At 45.5% G+C, this 19,747-nt stretch overlaps 2 protein-coding genes across 2 annotated transcripts in view; one reads left to right on the forward strand and one right to left on the reverse strand.

Annotated features, from left to right (window-relative positions):
* PSMB7 (proteasome 20S subunit beta 7) overlaps nt 1-16,094 on the forward strand; it is a 55,277-nt gene extending 39,183 nt beyond the window's left edge. The window contains exons 7-8 of the mRNA XM_081588648.1: nt 13,476-13,627; nt 15,867-16,094. Of these exons, the coding sequence (XP_081444774.1) occupies nt 13,476-13,627; nt 15,867-15,978 (264 nt within the window). The 3' untranslated portion in view covers nt 15,979-16,094. The remainder of the gene's footprint in view (nt 1-13,475; nt 13,628-15,866) is intronic.
* Nucleotides 16,095-16,963: 869 nt separating this feature from the next.
* NEK6 (NIMA related kinase 6) overlaps nt 16,964-19,747 on the reverse strand; it is an 84,469-nt gene continuing 81,685 nt past the window's right edge. The window contains exon 10 of the mRNA XM_081588647.1: nt 16,964-18,480. Coding sequence (XP_081444773.1) covers nt 18,370-18,480 — 111 coding nt within the window. The 3' untranslated portion in view covers nt 16,964-18,369. The remainder of the gene's footprint in view (nt 18,481-19,747) is intronic.

Genomic DNA, 19,747 nt, shown 5'->3' on the forward strand with positions numbered 1-19,747 from the left:
TTTCACGGTGGTATGAAATATTAACATGGTTTATTATACTTGTGTGGTGTGCGGTATCAGAAAGGGGGAGGTGGTGGGCATGTGGGTGTGCAAAGCAGCCACACATTACACATTGGTTAATGTACACTGAAGTGTGATTAAGAATTTGGGGGAAGTTTCATCTTCTTGTTTTTAAAAAATCAAATAGCTCTGTGGAAAAATTAAGTTTAAAATAACATTTGGAGCTAAATATTTAAATGTGGTACCGATGTGTGTTTACATTGTACACATAAATGAACATAACAATGGTATAGTTACTGACACAGGATATTTAAATGTTAAATGGGATCACTACCTATGAGTAAGGGAACTTGAAGGCTTGAACTGTATTTTAATGAGTTAATTGTAAGCTTTCGTGGCCTGGAAAGTTTTCATAGGCTGCTGCTGTACTGTTTTTACCTTCTGATCTAAAACATATGGTAATTTTAAAATGCCCCTATAATTTGCACAGGCAGAGAAGTTTCGTCTCTAGCCAAAAAAGAAAAAAGCTTTATGGTTTTCGTGTATCTGCATCAACTTAAGGGGGGAAAAGTCAGCAAATTTTATGTATCGGAAGATCTGAATAAATGGAACTGCCAATATTTGAAGGGATTGGCAGTTCTTAAGAGGCATGAGAAAGTTGGCTTAGATGAGATATTTCAAAGCCATTACTACTCTTATGACAGTTATTTTTCTTGCATCACAGCCTATATCAAGTCTAGGTTTTGCTAGCCGAAGTAAAGACAGTTCCAAAAATAGCCAAATGATTACGGTAAGAACAAATGTACCTTGGATACCTCTGCTATTATGAAGGCTTTTTTTTTTTTTTAAGTGCTTTCTCAAAAACTTCTCAGACACATCAAAGTTGGCAAAGGCAGAAGAGCAGTGGGCAGAGAAACCAGAAGTTTCTTGGTACCTACACCACCAGTGCATCTCTGTTCCCATTAGAGTTGCCATTAGGCTTCTGTAAACTCTTGAGAGGTGATGATCATTCTGAGATGTGAAGGGTTGGCCTTGAGTTCCATTCACCTGAGTCTTACTTCTCTCCAACCAGGCGCCAAGCTCTGTGCCTGCTTATGAAGCAGAGCCCTTTCTTAGTGACATTTACAGCCTAGTGGGGTGAACAGGCCCACGGACAGTACTGAAAGTACGAGAATGGTGCTTTTAAGGGGAGCGTAGGATTGATGCAGAAGAGGAACTGGTGAGGTCTGTCCTGGGGCCTTTAAGGTGGCCTCAAAGAGCATGTGATTCCTCACTTGAAATTGTTTTTGTCTTGGGGATTAGGGAAGGTGTGGGGTGGGGAGTCTGAAGAGGAGAGGAAGCTATTCCTGGAGAGGGGGCATCACCCTGTACAGAGGTATGCGGACTCCTGCTCTTAACTTTCTGTTGGTGGTGTAACCCTGGAAGTTTAGGGAGCTGAGCATGTTTGGAAATAGGAAAACAGAACTCCAGACAGTGTCTCAAGTTGTCTGAGCGGTCATTTCCCGAGTCAGTGTGGCCTTTTAATTAGCATCCGTTTTTCAGTGTGGGAGAGGGCTGAGCTTAAGCAGCCCTGTCCCTGCGTGTGAATATTTAGTTTAGAAAGCTGCCACGTTCCATTAGGGGTGGTTGTGTTTCGGCAGTGGGTGCAGGAGCTGTGTAGACTTTTCAAATGTCCTTTGAGATTTACGTTGCAGTGTAATTGGGAGATGCTGGTACTTAGTGTGTTGAGCATGGCAGAATGTGAGATTACCTGCTGTAATGAGACCCCAGCAGCATACCTCAGGAAGGTAGTTAAAGTTTTAACCTTAGCAGATAATGTTACTTGTGGGTTTCTGTGAGGTAATTTATACCACTCTCCCCTAACCCTGAAATTGTGCAGAAACAAAAAATTTTAAAAATACGAAGTTGTGCTAAATAGATATTTTAAAATTCCACCTAGTAGTCCAGGTTTTTGAAAATATTTGCAGTGAACATTGTGTCTGTAGACCATAATCACAGTCACAGTTGTTGTCACCCTGTCATAAATGTTGGAATGTAGTTTTTTCCTAAAATCAGAAGTGTGGTGATACTGGAATGCTGAAAAGACTTAAGGAGTCATTAACTTTGATTCCTTGACAAATAGATTGGTGTCTCTTAATGAAGATAAATTAGAGTGACAGGAGTAAGAACAGGGCGTGATGGAAAGTGTAGGCATGAACTTTGAAGAGGTCTAGGTTTAAGATTGCTTTTAGCCTCTTCTGTAACCCCTGTGGCCCCAGTTTGTAAAAGATACAACTCGTTTGTAAAATGGGCTTAAGTCAGCACCTGAAGGGATTATTAGGATCATATTTGTAAATTATAGTCAGGCTTAACAAAAGTTTGCTCTCTATCCTCTGACTACTTCACGTCCCAAAATGTTAAAAGAAAATTAAAGTGCCTCTTCTTGGTCTGTTTTAGTTAAGATTGAGGTATAATTGACATGCCTACTCTGTTTTTATTTTAAAGATTTTTTTTTTAACATGGACCATTTTAAAGTCTTCATTGAATTTGTTACAGTATTGCTTCTATTTTATGTTTTTTCTTTTCTGTTTTGACCATAAGGCATGTGGGATCTTAGTTCCTTGACCAGGGATCACACCTGCACCCCCTGCATTGGAGGGTGAAGTCTCAACCACTAGACGGCCAGGGAAGTCCCTGTTTTAATTAAGATTTACAGTCAACAAATGGCCTGATGGGAAAATGAACTTAAATGGTTATCTTTTTTTTATTGATGTACAAGGTGGTTTAAAGAGCAGTTTGACTCATTCTGTTTGCTGAGAAGTTTTTATACATGTATTTTAGGGAGATATCAACCTTTGAATGTAGTGCTGGATGCAGTGAATTTAATAGGCTTTTGCTAATTTAGAATTTGATGAATGTATGAATTTTTTAGAAAAATTCATCAGGATGTTCTTAACAAGCCAGATCAATGACAGAATGATAGAGTAGCATTATTTAAGCAATATGTTTGCAACTTTGAAGAATTTTAGAGGTAAAGTACTTTAAAAAGATAAACCCACGAGTAATTAGTTATATCTAAGGACTAAATGAGCATCATGCTGTTTTTGGATGCTAATTGTTTGGAGGTTCTGCTGTCTTGAGTCAAAAATCCATGGGCTCTGGAGTCAGACAAAACTGTGTTGAATTTCAGACCTTCCAGTTGTTGGCTGTATGTTTTTGGGTTCGTCATTTTCCCTCCCCGAGCCTTGGTTTTCTAGATTTGTAAAATGGCAAAAGGGTAGTACCTATCTTAAAGGGTTATTTGGAAGAATAAGTGGAAGAATGTACTTGGCACAGTACCTGCAAACAGTAAATGTAAAGTTCTCTTTTCTCCTTTTAGAATGGAATTTCTAGTGACATATAACAAGTGAAAATGTGCTGTCTAGTATACTTCTTATTGACATGGCAGCAAGTCTGTGGAAGTTGTGCATGTGAGCACAGTCTTAGGGTATCATTTTGAATTTCATTCACAGTATAATTGCTTCTTTCATAATTGATTTGCTTTGAACTAGAAGTTATAAAAGTACTAAGTTACTAAGTTATTTTCGGTACTAAGTTATTTTCAGTTGCCCACTGCATTGGTAGTTCTGAAAGGGTTAGGGTTAAGCTTTTGATAACCGCTCGTGTGTACTAAGAGAGAGGGGTAGAATCGAACCAAGTTAGCTATCATCATGGGTTTCCTGCATACCAGACACTGTGCTCGCAGCTTCTGTGCATGGAGTCTTTGAATCCTCACAGCCACCCTGCTGCTGGTGGTTTTAGGCCTCTTTTGCAGATGAGGAAATTGGGACTTAAAAGTGTTGAGTGACTTTTCTTAGCTCCTAAGTAAGAAGACTAGATTCATAGCTAAATCTCCTGAATCTTCATTCTCAGATTCTTTGCCTCTGCCTTGTCCCTCCCCCTCCTCCCATCTCCATCACCATGATCAATATAGCAAATATATGCAGTGGCTCCAGAAGTTTCCTTATGCCCTTTTGGAAGGCTTCCCTTCCCCAAGATCCGTAAGTAACAGTGTATCTGCAGACTGTGTGTGCCTGGGGTCCCAGGAAAAGGTGATGGGCAGGGGCCTTAATCAGGCTCACCTGCCCTGTCTGCTCTCTGCCTATCCATTTCTGCTTCTTCAGCGCTGCTCCTTGAACATGGCCAAATCCTTGTGACCATACATTTCCCTTAGAGCTTCCTTCTTTACAGTCTTTCTGCTCTTGCCCCCATTGTCAACCAATCCCTTCTGCTCTTTCTGCTACATTCCAGGGGCCGGACAGGAGTATTTTGGGAGCTCCTACCACCAATGAAGTGGCATTTACACGTTGGTTCCAGCCCGGGCCATTTTTTTCCAGAACAACCTCAGTATACTTTTACTGGCTGTGCCTTTATCTTGTCCCTTTATGGTGACACCCTTTAGAATTCTTGCCACAGGATATGTAATTAAGTTAACCATTGTCTCCCATCAACCTACCAGAAAAATAGCTGCCAGGAAGTTACAGGGGCCTTTCTGTGAAGGCTGAGTTTGTTTATAGAGTTTGGTCAGTGTCCATGACTGATGTGGAAAGTCCGGGTGGCACTCTGCTTCTCCCTCTCCTGTGCTCCCGCCTGGCTGCTCCTTCTTCCTCTCCCTCATCTGCCTGCCACTGCTGCTGTTGATGCTCCCTGGTGTCTGCTCAGGCCCTCCAATCACCTGCTTTCCTGTTGCCTGGCTTTGGCCTCCCCACCCCCCCGCTTCCAGGCTGTAGTTTCAAAAAGCACAAATCTAACTACATCATTTGCCAGCTTAAAATTTTCCTCACCTTCCCACTAGAATGAAGGGTCAGCTCTCTGTGTGGCCCATGAGACTCGCTGAGATTCAGCCACGTGGAACTAGCTACCTGCCTACACCTGTGTCCTTCCCATTTTCATGGCTTTACCCCTGCCATCACTTCTACACCTTGGCTTGGCTGCCATTTACATGTATGTCAAGCCTCAGCCCAGTCTTTATCACCTGCGCCTTGCGAGACCTCTGTACCCTTCTCATAGTTCCATTGTCAGCCTCGTCTCTTAAAAACTCCTCCTGTGTTCTACTTGTTTCCTCTCTGGACTCTATTGTCTTCATGGACAGGGTCTGATCTGTTCAGGCCTTATACCCAATGTTTGGCACACTGTCCCCAGAGTGTATTAGTATCAGAGCAGAGCATTAGTAAATGTGTGCTGAACTAAGCTAACCTGTACCTTTCTTTCAGGGGTTTTGCATCATTTGAAATTTGCTTCATTTGTGGTCATCTTTAAATGCTCTCAACAAGAGTGCTCTGAACTTGCTTTGACCTCCTTCTAGTCCTTCCTAATCTCTGTGAGGCTGTAGAAGCAGCATCTGGTAGTGTAACAGTCCCCATAGTCTTCCCACGCACTTTACACTCTGCACTGGTTTCCCACCCTCCAGACTTTGGAGGTAAATAGGCTCGATGTGAACATGGCTCCCTTGTACCTTTGTTGAGATCCAAGCAACAAACCCACTCCTTTCCCCGCCTCCCTGCTTTTCTGGTGATAGCCCTTGCAGCATCTGCAGGAATTTATTGGCAAAGTTATCACTGACCGCATTGTTTTATGGAGAGAGAGAAGTATTACTAAGATCTTATTACTACTTGGGGCAACTTGGTTTTCATTTGAAGGATTGTTGAACATATTTCTCACTCTTTCTTTAAACCTAGTCTTCCCCCCCCACCCCACCCCTCCGATTATATTTGATTCAGTGCAGCCTTGGAAATATGTATTTGTATACACATACGCTGTGAATGCTGATTGCCTCTCCTTGTGGAAAGCAGTATGTTCCCATCTCTCTTGGTCCTTTTCCCTCTGGAAGCCTAGGTGTTTTTCCTTCCATTCGCTGCCTCAGAATCCAGCAGAGCCTCTTGCCCACCATTTTTTCCCTGTGGTGGGATAGGAAGACATAGGCTTTGGTGATGCCAGGCACTAACTTGGCACAGATCCCTGAGTCCCACTTAGGCAGAGCTGTGTGTCTTCAGTGGCCATCCAAGTGGCTCAGTGGTAAAGAATTTACCTGCAGTGCAGGAGATGCAGGAGACGTGGGTTCGATCCCTGAGTCGGGAAGATCCCCTAGAGAAGGAAATGGCAACCCGCTCCAGCATTCTTGCCTGGAGAAATCTCACAGACAGAGGAGCCGGATGGGCTCCAGTCCATGGGGTCGCTGAGAGTCGGACACGACTGAGCATGCATGTGTGCTTTGAATGCACCAGCCACCCTTGTGCCTCTGTTTCCTCTGCAGTACAGGCGGAAATTATGAGGATTAAATAGGGTAACATAAGTGTTTGGCTGAGAGCCAGGGATGGTGGGTGTCCATGTTAGTTCTCTCACAACCTTGTCTTTTTCCTTCTGCCCTTGAACTTGGCGCCAGTTCTGTTTATAAAGTCTGTATGTCAGGGCATTCCCATCCCTTTATTCCTCCCAGCAGCCTTTGGGTAGAGGCATTATCCCTATTCTTCTGACGGCCCTTGTGGCTCAGAGAGAGTTGAGTACTGTCTTCATTAGTAACCCAGTTCTCCCAGGCTTCTCTCGTCTTTTTCAGCCCATTGTGGTTGTGCAGCCTTGCACATCTCTCCTAACCCGAGCCGTGCGTGCTCAGACTTCTGCACCATTCAGTGATCTGGGACAGACCAAGTTGGCAGGGACTTGGCTGGCAGTTCCTTGAATATGAACTCCCCTTCCCATCTCAGGCAAAATCCTTTTTAATCACTCGTGAATCCCCAGCAGGCTTGCCCTTCATTATTTGCGTCACACAGTTCTTGGATGCCACAAGGAAAGAAACGGCAGCACCATCTAGACCTTAAAGACATGGTCACTAAATCAGTCCCCACCCTGGGCGCCCTCAGCATCAGCTGCAACTCAGTTATGCCGAACAGTTCAGATGTTTACACAGGCAGACCATGTTTACCCGAACAGCTCAAGCTGAAAACAAAAACTCAGACACTTTTGCTTTTATCATGCAATCCAGTCTGAAAAAAATTAACCTTTTCCACTATAAAGTATGTGGCTATACAGGGGGATACATCAGGCCTGTTACAGGTACAGGAAGCACACTGCTTTTGGGGGACCTGTTTTAAACACTTTTTTGAGCTCTTTAAATTTTATTCAACCGTCAGCCATGAATGACTCCTTCAGGCCACATCAGTGGCCTAGTCAGAACCTCAGCTTCTCAGTAGGCCGCTGCACAATGTCCTGCCCAAACCTCTTCCTCTGGTGTGTTTGACTGTCTTTGAATGCTCTTGCTCCTTGGTTCCCAGTTTGGACTTACAAGTTAGGGAATTCCCCCATTTTGTATTGATTTTTTTTTTAATTGATCTTTGTTTCATAATCAATTTCATGTTTTAGTTTTGGCAGAGCTGTGAATGCATTTGAAGTCAATGTTTCATTTTTTCATTTGTTGATATTCACACCAAGGGTTGTGCTAGCTGCTGGGATGAAAATGGCATGATTTTGGTCCTCTTTGTAGAGTCCACACTCTTGTCACACCCAGACTTTTATCTGTTCTGCTGCGATCATCAGAGAAATAGCATTTTTTACTGTTTCAAGTCAAAGCAACAAAAGATTATGCAGATTTTCCAAGATGGAGTTTGGACTGCTTCAGTTCTTACTGAGTAAAATCGTTAGCTTTTAGTAAAGGAGCAAACTGTTATGAACTAAATGGTCCTTGTAGATTTAATAGCAAATATGAAAATTGTGGGAGAGTTCCGCTGTGATGCCACCCACATCCTTATTCCCCTCAAGCAAAGGCAGGAGAGCCAATGCTCCCGGCTCTTGGTGTGACAGTGGCACAGAAAGCCAAGTGGCGCCTCTGAAATGCCCTGGGAAACAAGAGCGCCAGGGAGTGCCATTCATTATGAAAAAGCCTGAGTGTTTGTCTTTTTTCCAACCTGCTTAACATTTGCACCTGGGCCACATAAATGGAATGTATTTTCCAGGAAATAACCAGTTTTATTTTAACTTCTTTAAACATTTTTAGTTACAAATCTGTTGTTTCAAATGACTTGCCATATATGTGTGTTTTCAGATTCTGCAGCTGTATCTAAAATAGTAGGTTAGGTTTTCAGTCAGATGCATATTTAATATTTTGCCTGCCCCCAACATAAGTAAAGCACTGTTCATAATGCACAACTGAACAGCAGCATGTCGAGGGTTTATTTAAAGAGTATTAATTTGATACTGAACTGTCCAGGGTGCCCATTGGCTAGATCCCCTACATTTCACTCTGGTGACATTTCCAATCTAAAAATCACTTAAGTGAGAAGAGAGATCTGACTGTTGCTGTAGACAAGAATAATGTGGAAAAGTTTCTTTGCAGTACTATTTTGGACCTGCACCACTGCGGATGCCGAGGTAATCTATCAGTTTGTGAGTGTCTACAAAATGCAACTCTCTAGGTAACAGGTTTAAAGTAAAGATTTAATACAGTCTCCATCTCCTCTGATATTGTAGTGACAGTTTAAAACTCATTCTCTAAATCTCAGCAGACTTTATAGCTAGCAGTGGGCCAATATAAAGTTTAATAGCATTACAACCCATAAATCATCTTTTAAAGATGCTACTAGTAGCTCCAATATTAAATGCAGACAATCGCCTGTGTTATAAATAATTTATCAAACACCATTTCAGATTAGCCTTCCATGCTGAGTTATTTATTTTAGCCTTTTCTGTACGATTCCTAAGGCACTTTTTGAAAGATCCATTACTGGTCAGTTTAATGAACTTGGGGGTCTGTTTTGTCCCCTCAAGCACTCGGGTACAGCTGTGGTGACCATTACACGGCCGATGCGGACCTCTTTGTGCCTTTTACAAGTGCTGCCCATTTGTCATGTAGCGGTAAATGGAGCTGCACATTGGAGTCCAGGGACACATTGTGCGATGCAGTGATGGAGACAAACAGATAGCTCTATAAAGTGCTGCTTGTCACAGCTGACTTGTAGTACAGTACATCACTCTTATTGTAATCTCATTTAAGAAGCAGGGGTGGCCCGGGGGACTGATATTCCCAGTTAGTTTGGTCTTTGTAGCCATAAAGCAGGAAGTGCTCCTTTTATATTCTCTGAACTTTTAGGGAGTGTGCTTTTTGCTTGGATTAATTATTACAGGACCTTCTCCACTGCACTGTGTGAAGGTTTGTCAGCAGGTTTGTTTGGACCTCCTCCTCCTGGCCTGGGGTTTGGTACAGGCCGTCACTCCTTAGAGATTAATTATGTCCCTTGGAGCCCTCTGGCTTGCTGGATTAAATAAGTTACCGGTTTTTAAGCAATAGCCATGTGCCAGACCCATGATTCTTTCAGTAATTGTGTAATAAATCTTAAGTTATCATCACTATATTACAGAGGAGGAGAGTGAACTCAGAGAGGTGAAATGACTTGCTCAAGGGTGCACAGCAATAAGTAAGTAGGAGGCTGGAGACTGAAACGCATTCTGTCTTCCTCCAACCCCGCCAGATGACATTGAACCTCGGTTGCTCAACTAACGTTTGAGCACCAGGATCATGATGGTGATCTTTTGGCTGAGCAGCTCAGAGTAAAAGGAAGCTCCATTGGCCTGCAAAGCCTTTTTTGGGAGGGGGCGGGGGAGGTAGCCTGGATGAGTCTGGCTGCTCTGTATACACATTGAATCCAAGTTCCCTTATGACTAGCAACATAAATCCACAAGCAGCTGGCCAGGGGAGGCTGCTGGCCCGGCAGTGGGAGAGCACCTCACACTGGCCCTTACCAGCTGGGGTCACAGCCCATGTGTAGCAGCTGTCCCCAGGTGGGTGCTGCGTAGAACTCTGGCCCCTTCACCTCTTCCAGAAAAGTGAGGTGGTTTCCCCATGAAGTGGAGAGGGCAATGGCACCCCACTCCAGTACTCTTGCCTGGAAAATCCCATGGACGGAGGAGCCTGGTAGGCTACAGTCCATGAGGTCTCGAAGAGTCAGACACGACTGAGCGACTTCACTTTCACTTTTCCCTTTCATGAACTGGAGAGGGCAATGGCAACCCACTCCAGTATTCTTGCCTGGAGAATCCCAGGGACGGCGGAGCCTGGTGGGCTGCTGTCTATGGGGTCGCACAGAGTCGGACACGACTGAAGCGACTTAGCAGCAGCAGCAGTTCCCCATGAAGAATGAATCCTAGAGGAAGAAACAATGCTTCTGCACTTACTGTGACCCAGAGACAGATAAAAATGTGTTTTCCCTACCTCTTGCTTTTAGTTTGTAGTTTTTCTCAGTAGTTTTCCTAAATATTTGGTAGCACGTGTTAAAGACAAGCCTTGTTTAATTGTGAAATTCCACTATAAAGAAAACACAGTATGAATATGCCCAGTAGCATATTTGCATATGTGTCTAGAATTCTGGGTATGGAGATACCATGGTAAAGGACCATATTTGTCACAAGTACAGTTCCTGGAACATAGTAGGTGTCTGCAAATATTTGTTGAAGGCATTAACTATGTAAGTAATGGGCAGACATAAGAGCCTTGGTAATTTTCACCCTATTTGTCTTTGAGGGTTTTTGGTGGAGATGAGGAATATGTGAAGTAAGACTTGGGATCTTAGTGTTCATCTCTGCCATACCACCTTGTAGAAATGTTTAGGTGGTGGTCTGTGGGCAGTGCTTTCCCCGCCATGGAAGTGACAGTCAGAGGGTTTGTTAGTTGGCTCAATGAGAAATTGGCAACCACCATCTTTCTCTTGGGCTTCGCTGGTAGCTCAGCTGGTTAAAAATCTGCCAGCAATGCAGGAGACCCTGGTTTGATTCCTGGGTTAGGAAGATCCCCTGGAGAAGGAAATGGCTACCCACTCCAGTATTCTGGGACTGTATAGTCTACAGGGTCGCAAAGAGTTGGACATGACTGAGTGACTTTTCCTTTTCATCTTTCTCTTAGACTTGCTCAGGTTCTGAAGATCTTTGCTGATGAGGAATGACACTCTGAATCAAGGGGCTGCTGTCTGTTCCCAACTTGCTCAGGAGCCCCCAGCTCACAGCTGAGACAGGTTACCTATGAGCTGGTGTGTTGGTGTGGCCTTCTGGCCCGGGAGTCCAGGGTCCTGTTTTAATTATCTGTGTGACCTTGGGCAGGTCATTGACTCTCTCTCTGCCTTAGTTTCTTACAATGCCAACCTCAGAAGATAGTTAAGGGCAGGGGTAGAAATGACAATGATAATCAAAGTCTACCTCAGTACTTGACACACTATATAGTAGGCGCTTTAACACATTCAGTCCTGTGTACATGAGAGGTGGGTAGGACTACAGAAAGTAAAAAAAAAATCAGAGACTTGTGATATTTCCTTTTTTAATGAATTGTCTTCCCTAGAATTTGAAGGGGTGGTAGTGGGAGGAATTTAAAAGGTTTATTTCCCCAATTTTTAAAAGCATTTTATGAGTAACTCGGGTTGTATGTAATATATTTTGCACATTTTTAAGTTTTGTAAGTTTATCTACTCACATTAAAGAATATTTGTAAACTAGAGGAAGTCTTACCTGTAATCTCAGCACTGTTGGCACCTTGGCATCAGCAGATTGTAATGGATTGGTGTTAGATGTGCGTGCCTCATGTTGTGTATATTTCAGGTTCTGTAAGTCTTCTCCATCCCCATCCTCAAGTATTACATAATTTGGGAAATTTAAATCTGCAGGGCTGGGTGCTACCAGCAGTGTTTGTGACAACCGCTGGTTACTGTTGGCTGGCTCAGGGCACCAGCATCAGTGATGAGAACAGCAGTGAAATGAAACAGCAGAGGAGAGGAGAGGAGGTGGTAGGTCAGGAGCAGAGGTATAAGCAAGGTGCTTTGATACACAGACCCCCTGCCCAGGCCCCCCGAAACAAGTTGGAATGGTTTTGCATTTGTTAAGTTAGTGGTTGGTTTTTGCTGTTTCTATGGTAGCAGCAGCCATCTCCCCCTCGAAGATGCTTTCTTTGCTCCCACCTTCACTGATTTCTGGTAAGGCTTTTGACCTCCATAGACTTGGGAATCCCAGGAGAGAACTTCTGATGAGAGGATCCTGTTTGAATGAATTCTGTGGGGCTGAATACTCACAAGAGAATAACTCGTTTTACTGAGCCCACATAGGTGCCACTCAGGAAGTGGGCAAACCTGGTGGGATAAAGATCAGAATACCCCAGCCCTTCCTGCTGGGTTGCTGAGGATCCCACTTCAGCAGGGCCTTCTCTGAGTCTGTAGAGGGCGCTCATGTCACTGGAATCCTACTTACTGGCTTATGGGCAGGTTGAGGAGCAGGAGCCCTCTTCTCAGGACTTGAAGGCAGTGAACTTGCTCTCTTTGATCTCGGGCTGGAATTTGGGCCGGGCATCCTAGTTTCTCCAAGGATGTTGCTTGGATGAGCTCTGTATTTCAGCTTGCCAGTTTATGGACTCCGTGCCCTCATGTATGGGGAAGGGGGCTGACGCTCAAGTTAAAGTCTCTTCTTTGCAAGATTGGTTCATTTTTTTTGCCCTTGTGTAAAGAGATTGAACTTGGTGTTCCCCAGGTCCTCCCCTGCTGCCTGTGGTGCCTGCCTTCTGTTTTCTGAGTGCCTGGTGTGCAGGCCCTCCCCGAAGTTTTGTTGACCCAGCCAGTGTTCTCACAGCTCCTTTTCAGTTGTCCGTTAGCCCTTAATATTCTGTGTTGTAGTTACTTGAATCTGGTGCTTCTTGAATAAGAAGTAAATTAATCTACCTTTTTTTTTTTACCAGTAATTGTTGGAGACTTACTCTTAAAGAAAAAGGAAGAGAGTGACTCCTAGAAAGGAATCACTTCAGTAAACATGAAGACTTATTAGTGGGAGGGAACAGGTTCTCTAGTGCAGGCGGTCTCGGCCTTGGCTCTGCTAGCATTTCCCCAGAATTGTGTTTTGGTGTTCATTTTCTCACCATGATATTGACTTTCTTTATTACGTTACCATTTTTGACATTTTTGATCAAGAGTCTGCAAACTACAGCACATGAGCCAAATCTGGCCCAGCACCCGTTTCTGTTGGATAAAGGTGTATTGGCACACAGCCACACCCACTTGTTTACATATTCGGTGGCTGTTTTGTGCCACCATGACTGAGTAGTTATGACAGAGACTATATCCACAAACCCAGAATATTTACTACCTGGCCCTTTGTAAGAAAAGTTTACTGACCCCTGTTTTAGATGAAAAAACTGCTGTCAGCCCACAGTCCTGTTACGTGGTGAGTGTCTGACGTGAAAGTTTGTTGAAGAGGGCGTGTGTGCATAAAGGGTGTGAAAGGCCTGGTTCTCTTGCTTACCAGCTGAAGAACCTTGGGCAGATCATTGAGGTACTTTTGAGACCTTTTCTTCATTAATAAAATGGGCACTAAAAATAATGCCTACCTCACCGGCTGGCCTTTTCCCCTCCCCCTTTTCTCTCACTGCTTGTGACAGCACTCCGGACATCAGAGCAGGCCCTCCATTCGACTGTGAACACTATTGTTGCTATTTTCTTTCTCAGGAGGAAGAAGCTAAGAAGCTGGTGAGTGAAGCCATAGCAGCCGGGATCTTCAATGACCTGGGGTCTGGAAGTAACATTGATCTGTGTGTCATCAGCAAGAGCAAGCTGGATTTTCTCCGTCCGTACTCAGTGCCCAATAAGAAGGGGACCCGGTAAGTGAAGGCTTTTCCCTGTGGCCACCCTTGTTATATTCATGGCATCTGAACAGGCTTCCTTTGATTTGTACCTATGTTGAGCCAGTGTACCCAGGCCAGCTTTACTCAACAGACCTTTGAATCAGTATTTATGACTGTGAGCTGCTGTCAGGTATAGGAAAGTGATGTAATCTGTAATATGTTGATGGGAGAGGTTGAGTAGACAGATTCCTAGACTGGGGATTATGGGGAGAGGTTTGAATTCAGCATGTGCCGGCCTTTCTCTAGTTTCTTAAAGATGCCTCTGAATTCTGTATGAAGTTCTGTGAAAAGGTACATTTTCCAGGGCAGCCAGCCCATAGCTTTTTCTCAAAGTGGTCCACGAGTCTAAAATGGTTATCAGCCATTGGTTAAAAAGTCTCCAAAAGTTAGCCTTTGGGAGCTGACTGGTGCTTCTTACTATTGTGGAGGGAGCCGTGCTCCTTCCTTAGCCTGTGGCATGTGCTGAGCTGGCGCTGCAGCCCAGCTCAGAATGGGTGAGGGGGGCGAGGTTCGCATTGATTTGCTTATGTAACTGGAAAGTGGCCCGCCCCGGTGGCAGGTGAGCCGCTCAGCAGCCGTCTCGAATGGCTGTCCAGCTGCCTAACCTCTTCCTGGAGGCTGAGCCACTCAAAACGTGGCTCCTGAGCTATGCTCCAGCGGCCTGCATCTGAATGTAGGCAGGAGCAGTTAGAAACTCAGCCCCAAGTTTGGCCAGAGGAGAGCAAGCACACCCCCTTCCTCAATGCTGCTGCAGCTCCCACCACATGTACTCAACTCCAAGTCAAGGGTAGTTCACAAGGAAAGGAAAGAACATTGAGAAGTAGCAGCTGTTCAGTGCAGTGTGTGCTCAGCATTGTGGACCCGCGGGATGTTTGTGATGGGTAGGACAGCATAGCAGAGAAGAGCTCTGGCTTGGGGGGTGGACTCTGGGCACCTGTCTTGGATCACCTTGGGGGCTGGACAAGGTGATCTCTACTGAGCCCTTGGGATTCCTCGGGCCCTGGGTGGGAAGGGAAGCAACCTTTCAGGCCTGGGCTGTGTTGGACCTGGCCTCGCATGTTTGCACTGGCTCCTCTGCAGCGCGGTGTTGCAGCTCACTGTTGCTTCAGGTAGAAGTGCCCCCTTCGTGCTGCTGAAACCAGGTGCCATAACCCAGGGTGGGGAGGAGGCTCTCCACTCCTCCCACAGACTTTGTGGTTCAGAGGAGTCCAGCACACAGGAGTCATGTGGGGCTCTGGCTCCAAGGCCACAAGCCACCAAGGGTCCGTCCAGGCTGGGGAAGGAGCACCATCTCCACACCAGAACCGGGGGCGGGGCACTCCTGAAGGATGTGCTGCTTCTCGGGTCCTTTAAGAGCATGGTGGGGACTGTGGGAAGGTTTCGCAGAACTAAAGGCCCACTGTTCTTGCCTGCGCAAACTCCTGGTTTTGTACAGAGCTCTGTTATGTCACCCTTTTTTCTGTCTCCTGCCCTCTTTGAGCCCAAGTTCCCATGTGAGAGGATGGCTTTTCAAGGAGCACATGGTCATGGCACAGCCAACAGCCTCCTCTTAGTCCATGTCAGGTGGACAGAAAGTGTCTCAGCGGTGGACAGATAGGAACAGTTGGACTTGTGCTGCTTTGACAGTGTTGTCTTCCTGGCTCCACTGTGAAATTAGCAATTCAGATTTTATCTTATAGGCTGCCATGCTCAGAGAAACCTTTCAGATTCACCTAAGAAAAGTGTTGGGTGGGCCTTAGTGGTGATCTACTGTGTCCCTTTAGGGGCAGTTAACTCTCCCATGTTTAAGGTTACAGTTAGGCCATCCAGGGCAGTGGCAACTTAATGAAAGGACTCACTTCCTGCTGGATACCGAAGGGTGTTAATGCTTTAGGGAGGTTGAAGCTTGAAGGCAGAGGAACAAGTTTTTTCCAGTGTCTCCTGGGAACGGTGAGGTGGGGAAGGAAATCCAAGTGTCCACTCAGCGCCAGGTGCTCCATCTTACCTCTTTCCACGTGCATCCTGCCTTCCTGTAGCCCCATTTTTGTAGCACTTCAGAGCCAAGGAAAGTGACCTTTGGGGGAGCTGAATCCCCCCAGCTTCGAAGAACTGGGAGTCAGGAGACCCAGGACTCCAGTCTAGGCCCGTTTGCCGCCTAAGTACTTGTCCCTCTCTCCAGCCCTCTGTCACGCCCCTGGGGGATCCTAACTCTCTGCTTTTGTCTTTCTCTCACTAGGTTTGGCCGGTACAGGTGTGAGAAAGGGACCACTGCTGTCCTCACTGAAAAAGTCACGACCCTGGAAATTGAGGTGCTGGAAGAAACAGTCCAAACAATGGACACTTCCTGAATGGTGTCAGTGGATGGCTGGCTACCGCTCTGGAAGACTGGGGGCAATGGAGGCTCCCCTTGTAAGACATTCGGCCAGTGTTTGCTGAATGAATCCAATAAAAAATGAAAACAAAATTAAGTGGCTGAAGTAGGAGCTAGTGGTTTCCCACCCCTTTGCTAACTTACTTTTCTCTTTGTTCAGGGTAGTCCCAGGTTTCTTCTTTTTCTTTTCTGTTTAGGATGAGTGCAGCACAGCCTTTTACCCTAACCGCCAAGTAGGAAAGAACCACTGATCAGTTCGCAGTACCAAGAACAAGCAGGTAGGTGGACAAGGTTGCTTTGCTCTAGCTGCATGACCCTGGGTGAACTCCACTTTGCCCAGTTTCACAGACATCCCAAGAATGCTTGGGACTTACTATCTGTAATTAGGAAATGACTGTTTCTCCAATACTCAGGCCTGGTGAATGGTTGAAATTGTGTACCTCCAGAGGGTCCTTGAACTAAGCAGAATTGTTCTCAAGGGGTTGAAAGTTGATGGCATGCAGAAAGCAAGTTCATCTGTGTCCAAAGCTGATACTGCCAAGGGAGACAGACACAGTAGGGATTCTGAGAGCCATAAGCAGAATATTTGCAAAAAGTCTGCCTGGAATCAGAAAAACTTTCAGTGGTAAGTGCCAGACAGACAGAGTCTGACTGTCCCCCAGGGCATGCTCATCTGGGGGACACAAGAAAGAGGCCCGGTGCCATGGTCTCCCAGAGTGAACCCACTCTTGGGCAAGCCACCCTGGTTAAACTGCCAGGAATGGGGTGGGGAGAACAATGCAATTATTTAGGATAGCAACTTGGCTGACGATTTATCAAAATTATCTGGGGAGCTTAAAAAAATTCCCAGATTACTCAGTGTCTGGGGCCTGAGAAATTGTGTTTTTAAAAGCAGCTTTAGAGATTGTGATGCAGTGTGAAGCTGTTTTAAAATTACGAATCATACTCATTCACAGAAGGAACCCCTCTTACCCATTTTATTTCAACCATGGAAGATGAGTACAAAGCAGAGGCTGCATCTGAAGAAAATCTCTCAAACGCGACAGTATTACAGTAGAACAGAGTTCACACAAGAAATCGGCACACTGGCCCGACCCAAATCCTTTGTCCCCAGGGAGGCCTGACCAGGACACCAGTGGAGCGGACGTATGTGCTCTCTGTCTGGAGGGCTGAACTGTCACCAAGTCAGTGGGTGACAATGTAGACCATTTGAGGATTAACTTGAGTGTAAAAACAAAATTCAAACTACTTCCTTCAGAGCTTCAGTTTTCCTTAAGTTCACATTTATAAATTAATCTTCACAGTTAATCCTATTTGGGAGCAAGAAATAAGTGAACACACTTCTGGTTTTCTACAAATTAAATACAGTTGTATGTTAACTCTTGACTTGCATGGTCCATGGATTTCAGCTTTGTGAAGGGGTGAGTAGCTACCATTTTTAGATCATCTGCCATGAGCTAGATAACTTACATATTTTATCTCAAATTCTGTCAGCAACCCTGAAGACAGATGTTATTAAGTCCATTTGATAGATGAGGCAACAGTCTCAGAGAGGTTAAGAAGCTTGCCCAGGGTCACGCCAGGAAGGTGCAGAACCAGTGCAAAGCCCATGTATTTTTATTTCCTATGCTTCCTTCCCAGGGAGGAAATCACTTAACACTGATCATTAAATGAACTGCCAGCATCCAAGCCGGTGACGAGGGCCTGGTGCTGGCAGGTGTTCAGAAGAGGGCTGAGCCGACTGCACAGAGAACACGCATGGCTTTCAAATACTGTTTGCCTCGATGTCAGATGCTGGGTTCACCTCATCGTCATTTATCAAGTTATAAACATAGAGAAAAATATTAGGAAAATCTCCACTCTACTTAAAAAAAAATATTTCCACTTTCTTCCCTTACAACAGAGTAAATTAAGCACACAGCTTGATTGTTTGAAAAGATTCTAAGAGCTAAACTTGCCACTATCCATTTAAAAAGGCTCACTACAAATCAGAGAGTCTCCTGTATTCTCCTGTTACTACAAACCTTAACAGGTCACTGAAGGAATTATCCGAAAGATTCACATTGCAGTCCAGATATAAGGGGTGTGTCAGTGGCTCACTGAACCATCCACCCCTTGCAACCCAGCTGAGAGTGTTCACAACAGTTTAAAGAAAGGAGTTTCGAGTGTGACCACCAGCAACACGTGACCAGTGTCCCTCCCCCAGCAGCCCTGTATTCAGCATCTGCTATGAAGCCCGGGCCCCTCTTTGGGGAACCTGCTGAACCCTCTAGTCTTAGTTGGTCCCAGCTACCAGGTGGCCACTTTGGAGAAGACTCAGGTAAGGCAGGTAAGGTGTGGCTTCTGAGAAGGCACGCTGCATCCACGCTCAGGTGCTCGAAGTCCACACGTGCATCTGTTTGGCAATCTGGTGCACATAGCTGATGTCGGGTCTCTGGTTGGGGTCAGGGTGGATGCACATGCTGACCAGTTCTCGTAACTGCAAAAGAGAGACAATGCGTATTACTCCTAAGTAGCCTTGTTGAGGTTCTGCATTAACTCATTAACCCTCACGGTACCTACCAGGATAAGCAAAGACACTCAAGATGGGTAAGTGGTGGGCGAGCAGGGCCAGTGTTTGGCCTGTCTGGCCCCAAGGGCCAGGTCTTGGAGACCCTGAGAGTGCTGCCTCCAAAGAATTTTGAACTTCCGCTGTCTTTACTACTGGATAAATCTCTGTGTGTGTCTGCTGTCAGTCATGCAGATGCCCAAAGCAGAGGACAGAACTCAAGGCAAGGGCTTATTGATCATAATAAATGCATTAACATGCAGCAGAGCTGCAGTCTGCCCACCCCCTGGCCTCTTTATTGTGTTCATGAAAGACGGAGCTTTTAATTATACAGACACTGAAGGCTGTTCCTGCCTCCGGGTGGGGGAGGGGTACCTTGAGCCTCTGATCACCTCCATTCTTCTGATAGCCAGAGTGCCAATTATTTTAATGGTAATTAAAATAATGACCTTAGAAAGCCTGCATCTTAACTTGCATCACTGGGCTCACTGCAGTTTTTTCTTTTTCATTTAAATACCTGCTGCTGGAAGTGCTGGCCAGGCGCAGCAGGGAGAAAGGAGATCCTGACTTAAGGGGGCTCACACAGACTCCGGGCCAGGCCCAGTGGGTCTGGTGGTGGGCACAGGGGTCATGTGGTGGTGCTGCATACTTCCTGCTTCACTCCTGAGCTGTTCCAGGCTGAGGGATCTGGGGTTCCTCCCCCTGGGAGAGGTTTCAGCCTGTGTGCTGCCTTACTGGGGATTTCACTGCTTTATAAACACTGGAAGCTCCTGGCCAAAGGCAGCGGAGCCTGCAAGACCAAACTCAAGAACCCTACACTGTTTGGGGGCAGTGGCTGTGGCTGGCCTCTGACATGTGAAAGTGCCCAAGAGAACCACATTAAGGTAGTCTGTGAGTAGACCACACAGTTGGCAACAAGTGTGCACTTGAAAATTTCAAAAGAGAAACTTATCCCTAAAAGGAGATATAACTTCAAAAGTGAGGTGTGCAGAAGGGCTCCAGTGCTAAGAATTCACACCTCCAGGAGCTGCACATAGCTAGGCAAAGCCAGGTGCTCGGGTGGAGGTGCTCTGGAGGGTGGAAGGGCTGATGGAAGCGGGCTAAAGGCTTTATGAGAATTCCTGCATCCAGCTTCATAACCATGAGACAGAGCTGACAGTTCCCATCGGCAAACTGAGGCCCAGAGAAGTTGTCATTT

Source organism: Giraffa tippelskirchi, chromosome 4 (assembly GCF_054371585.1).
Source record: "Giraffa tippelskirchi isolate mGirTip1 chromosome 4, T2T-mGirTip1v1.2.pri, whole genome shotgun sequence".
NCBI lineage: Eukaryota > Metazoa > Chordata > Mammalia > Artiodactyla > Giraffidae > Giraffa > Giraffa tippelskirchi.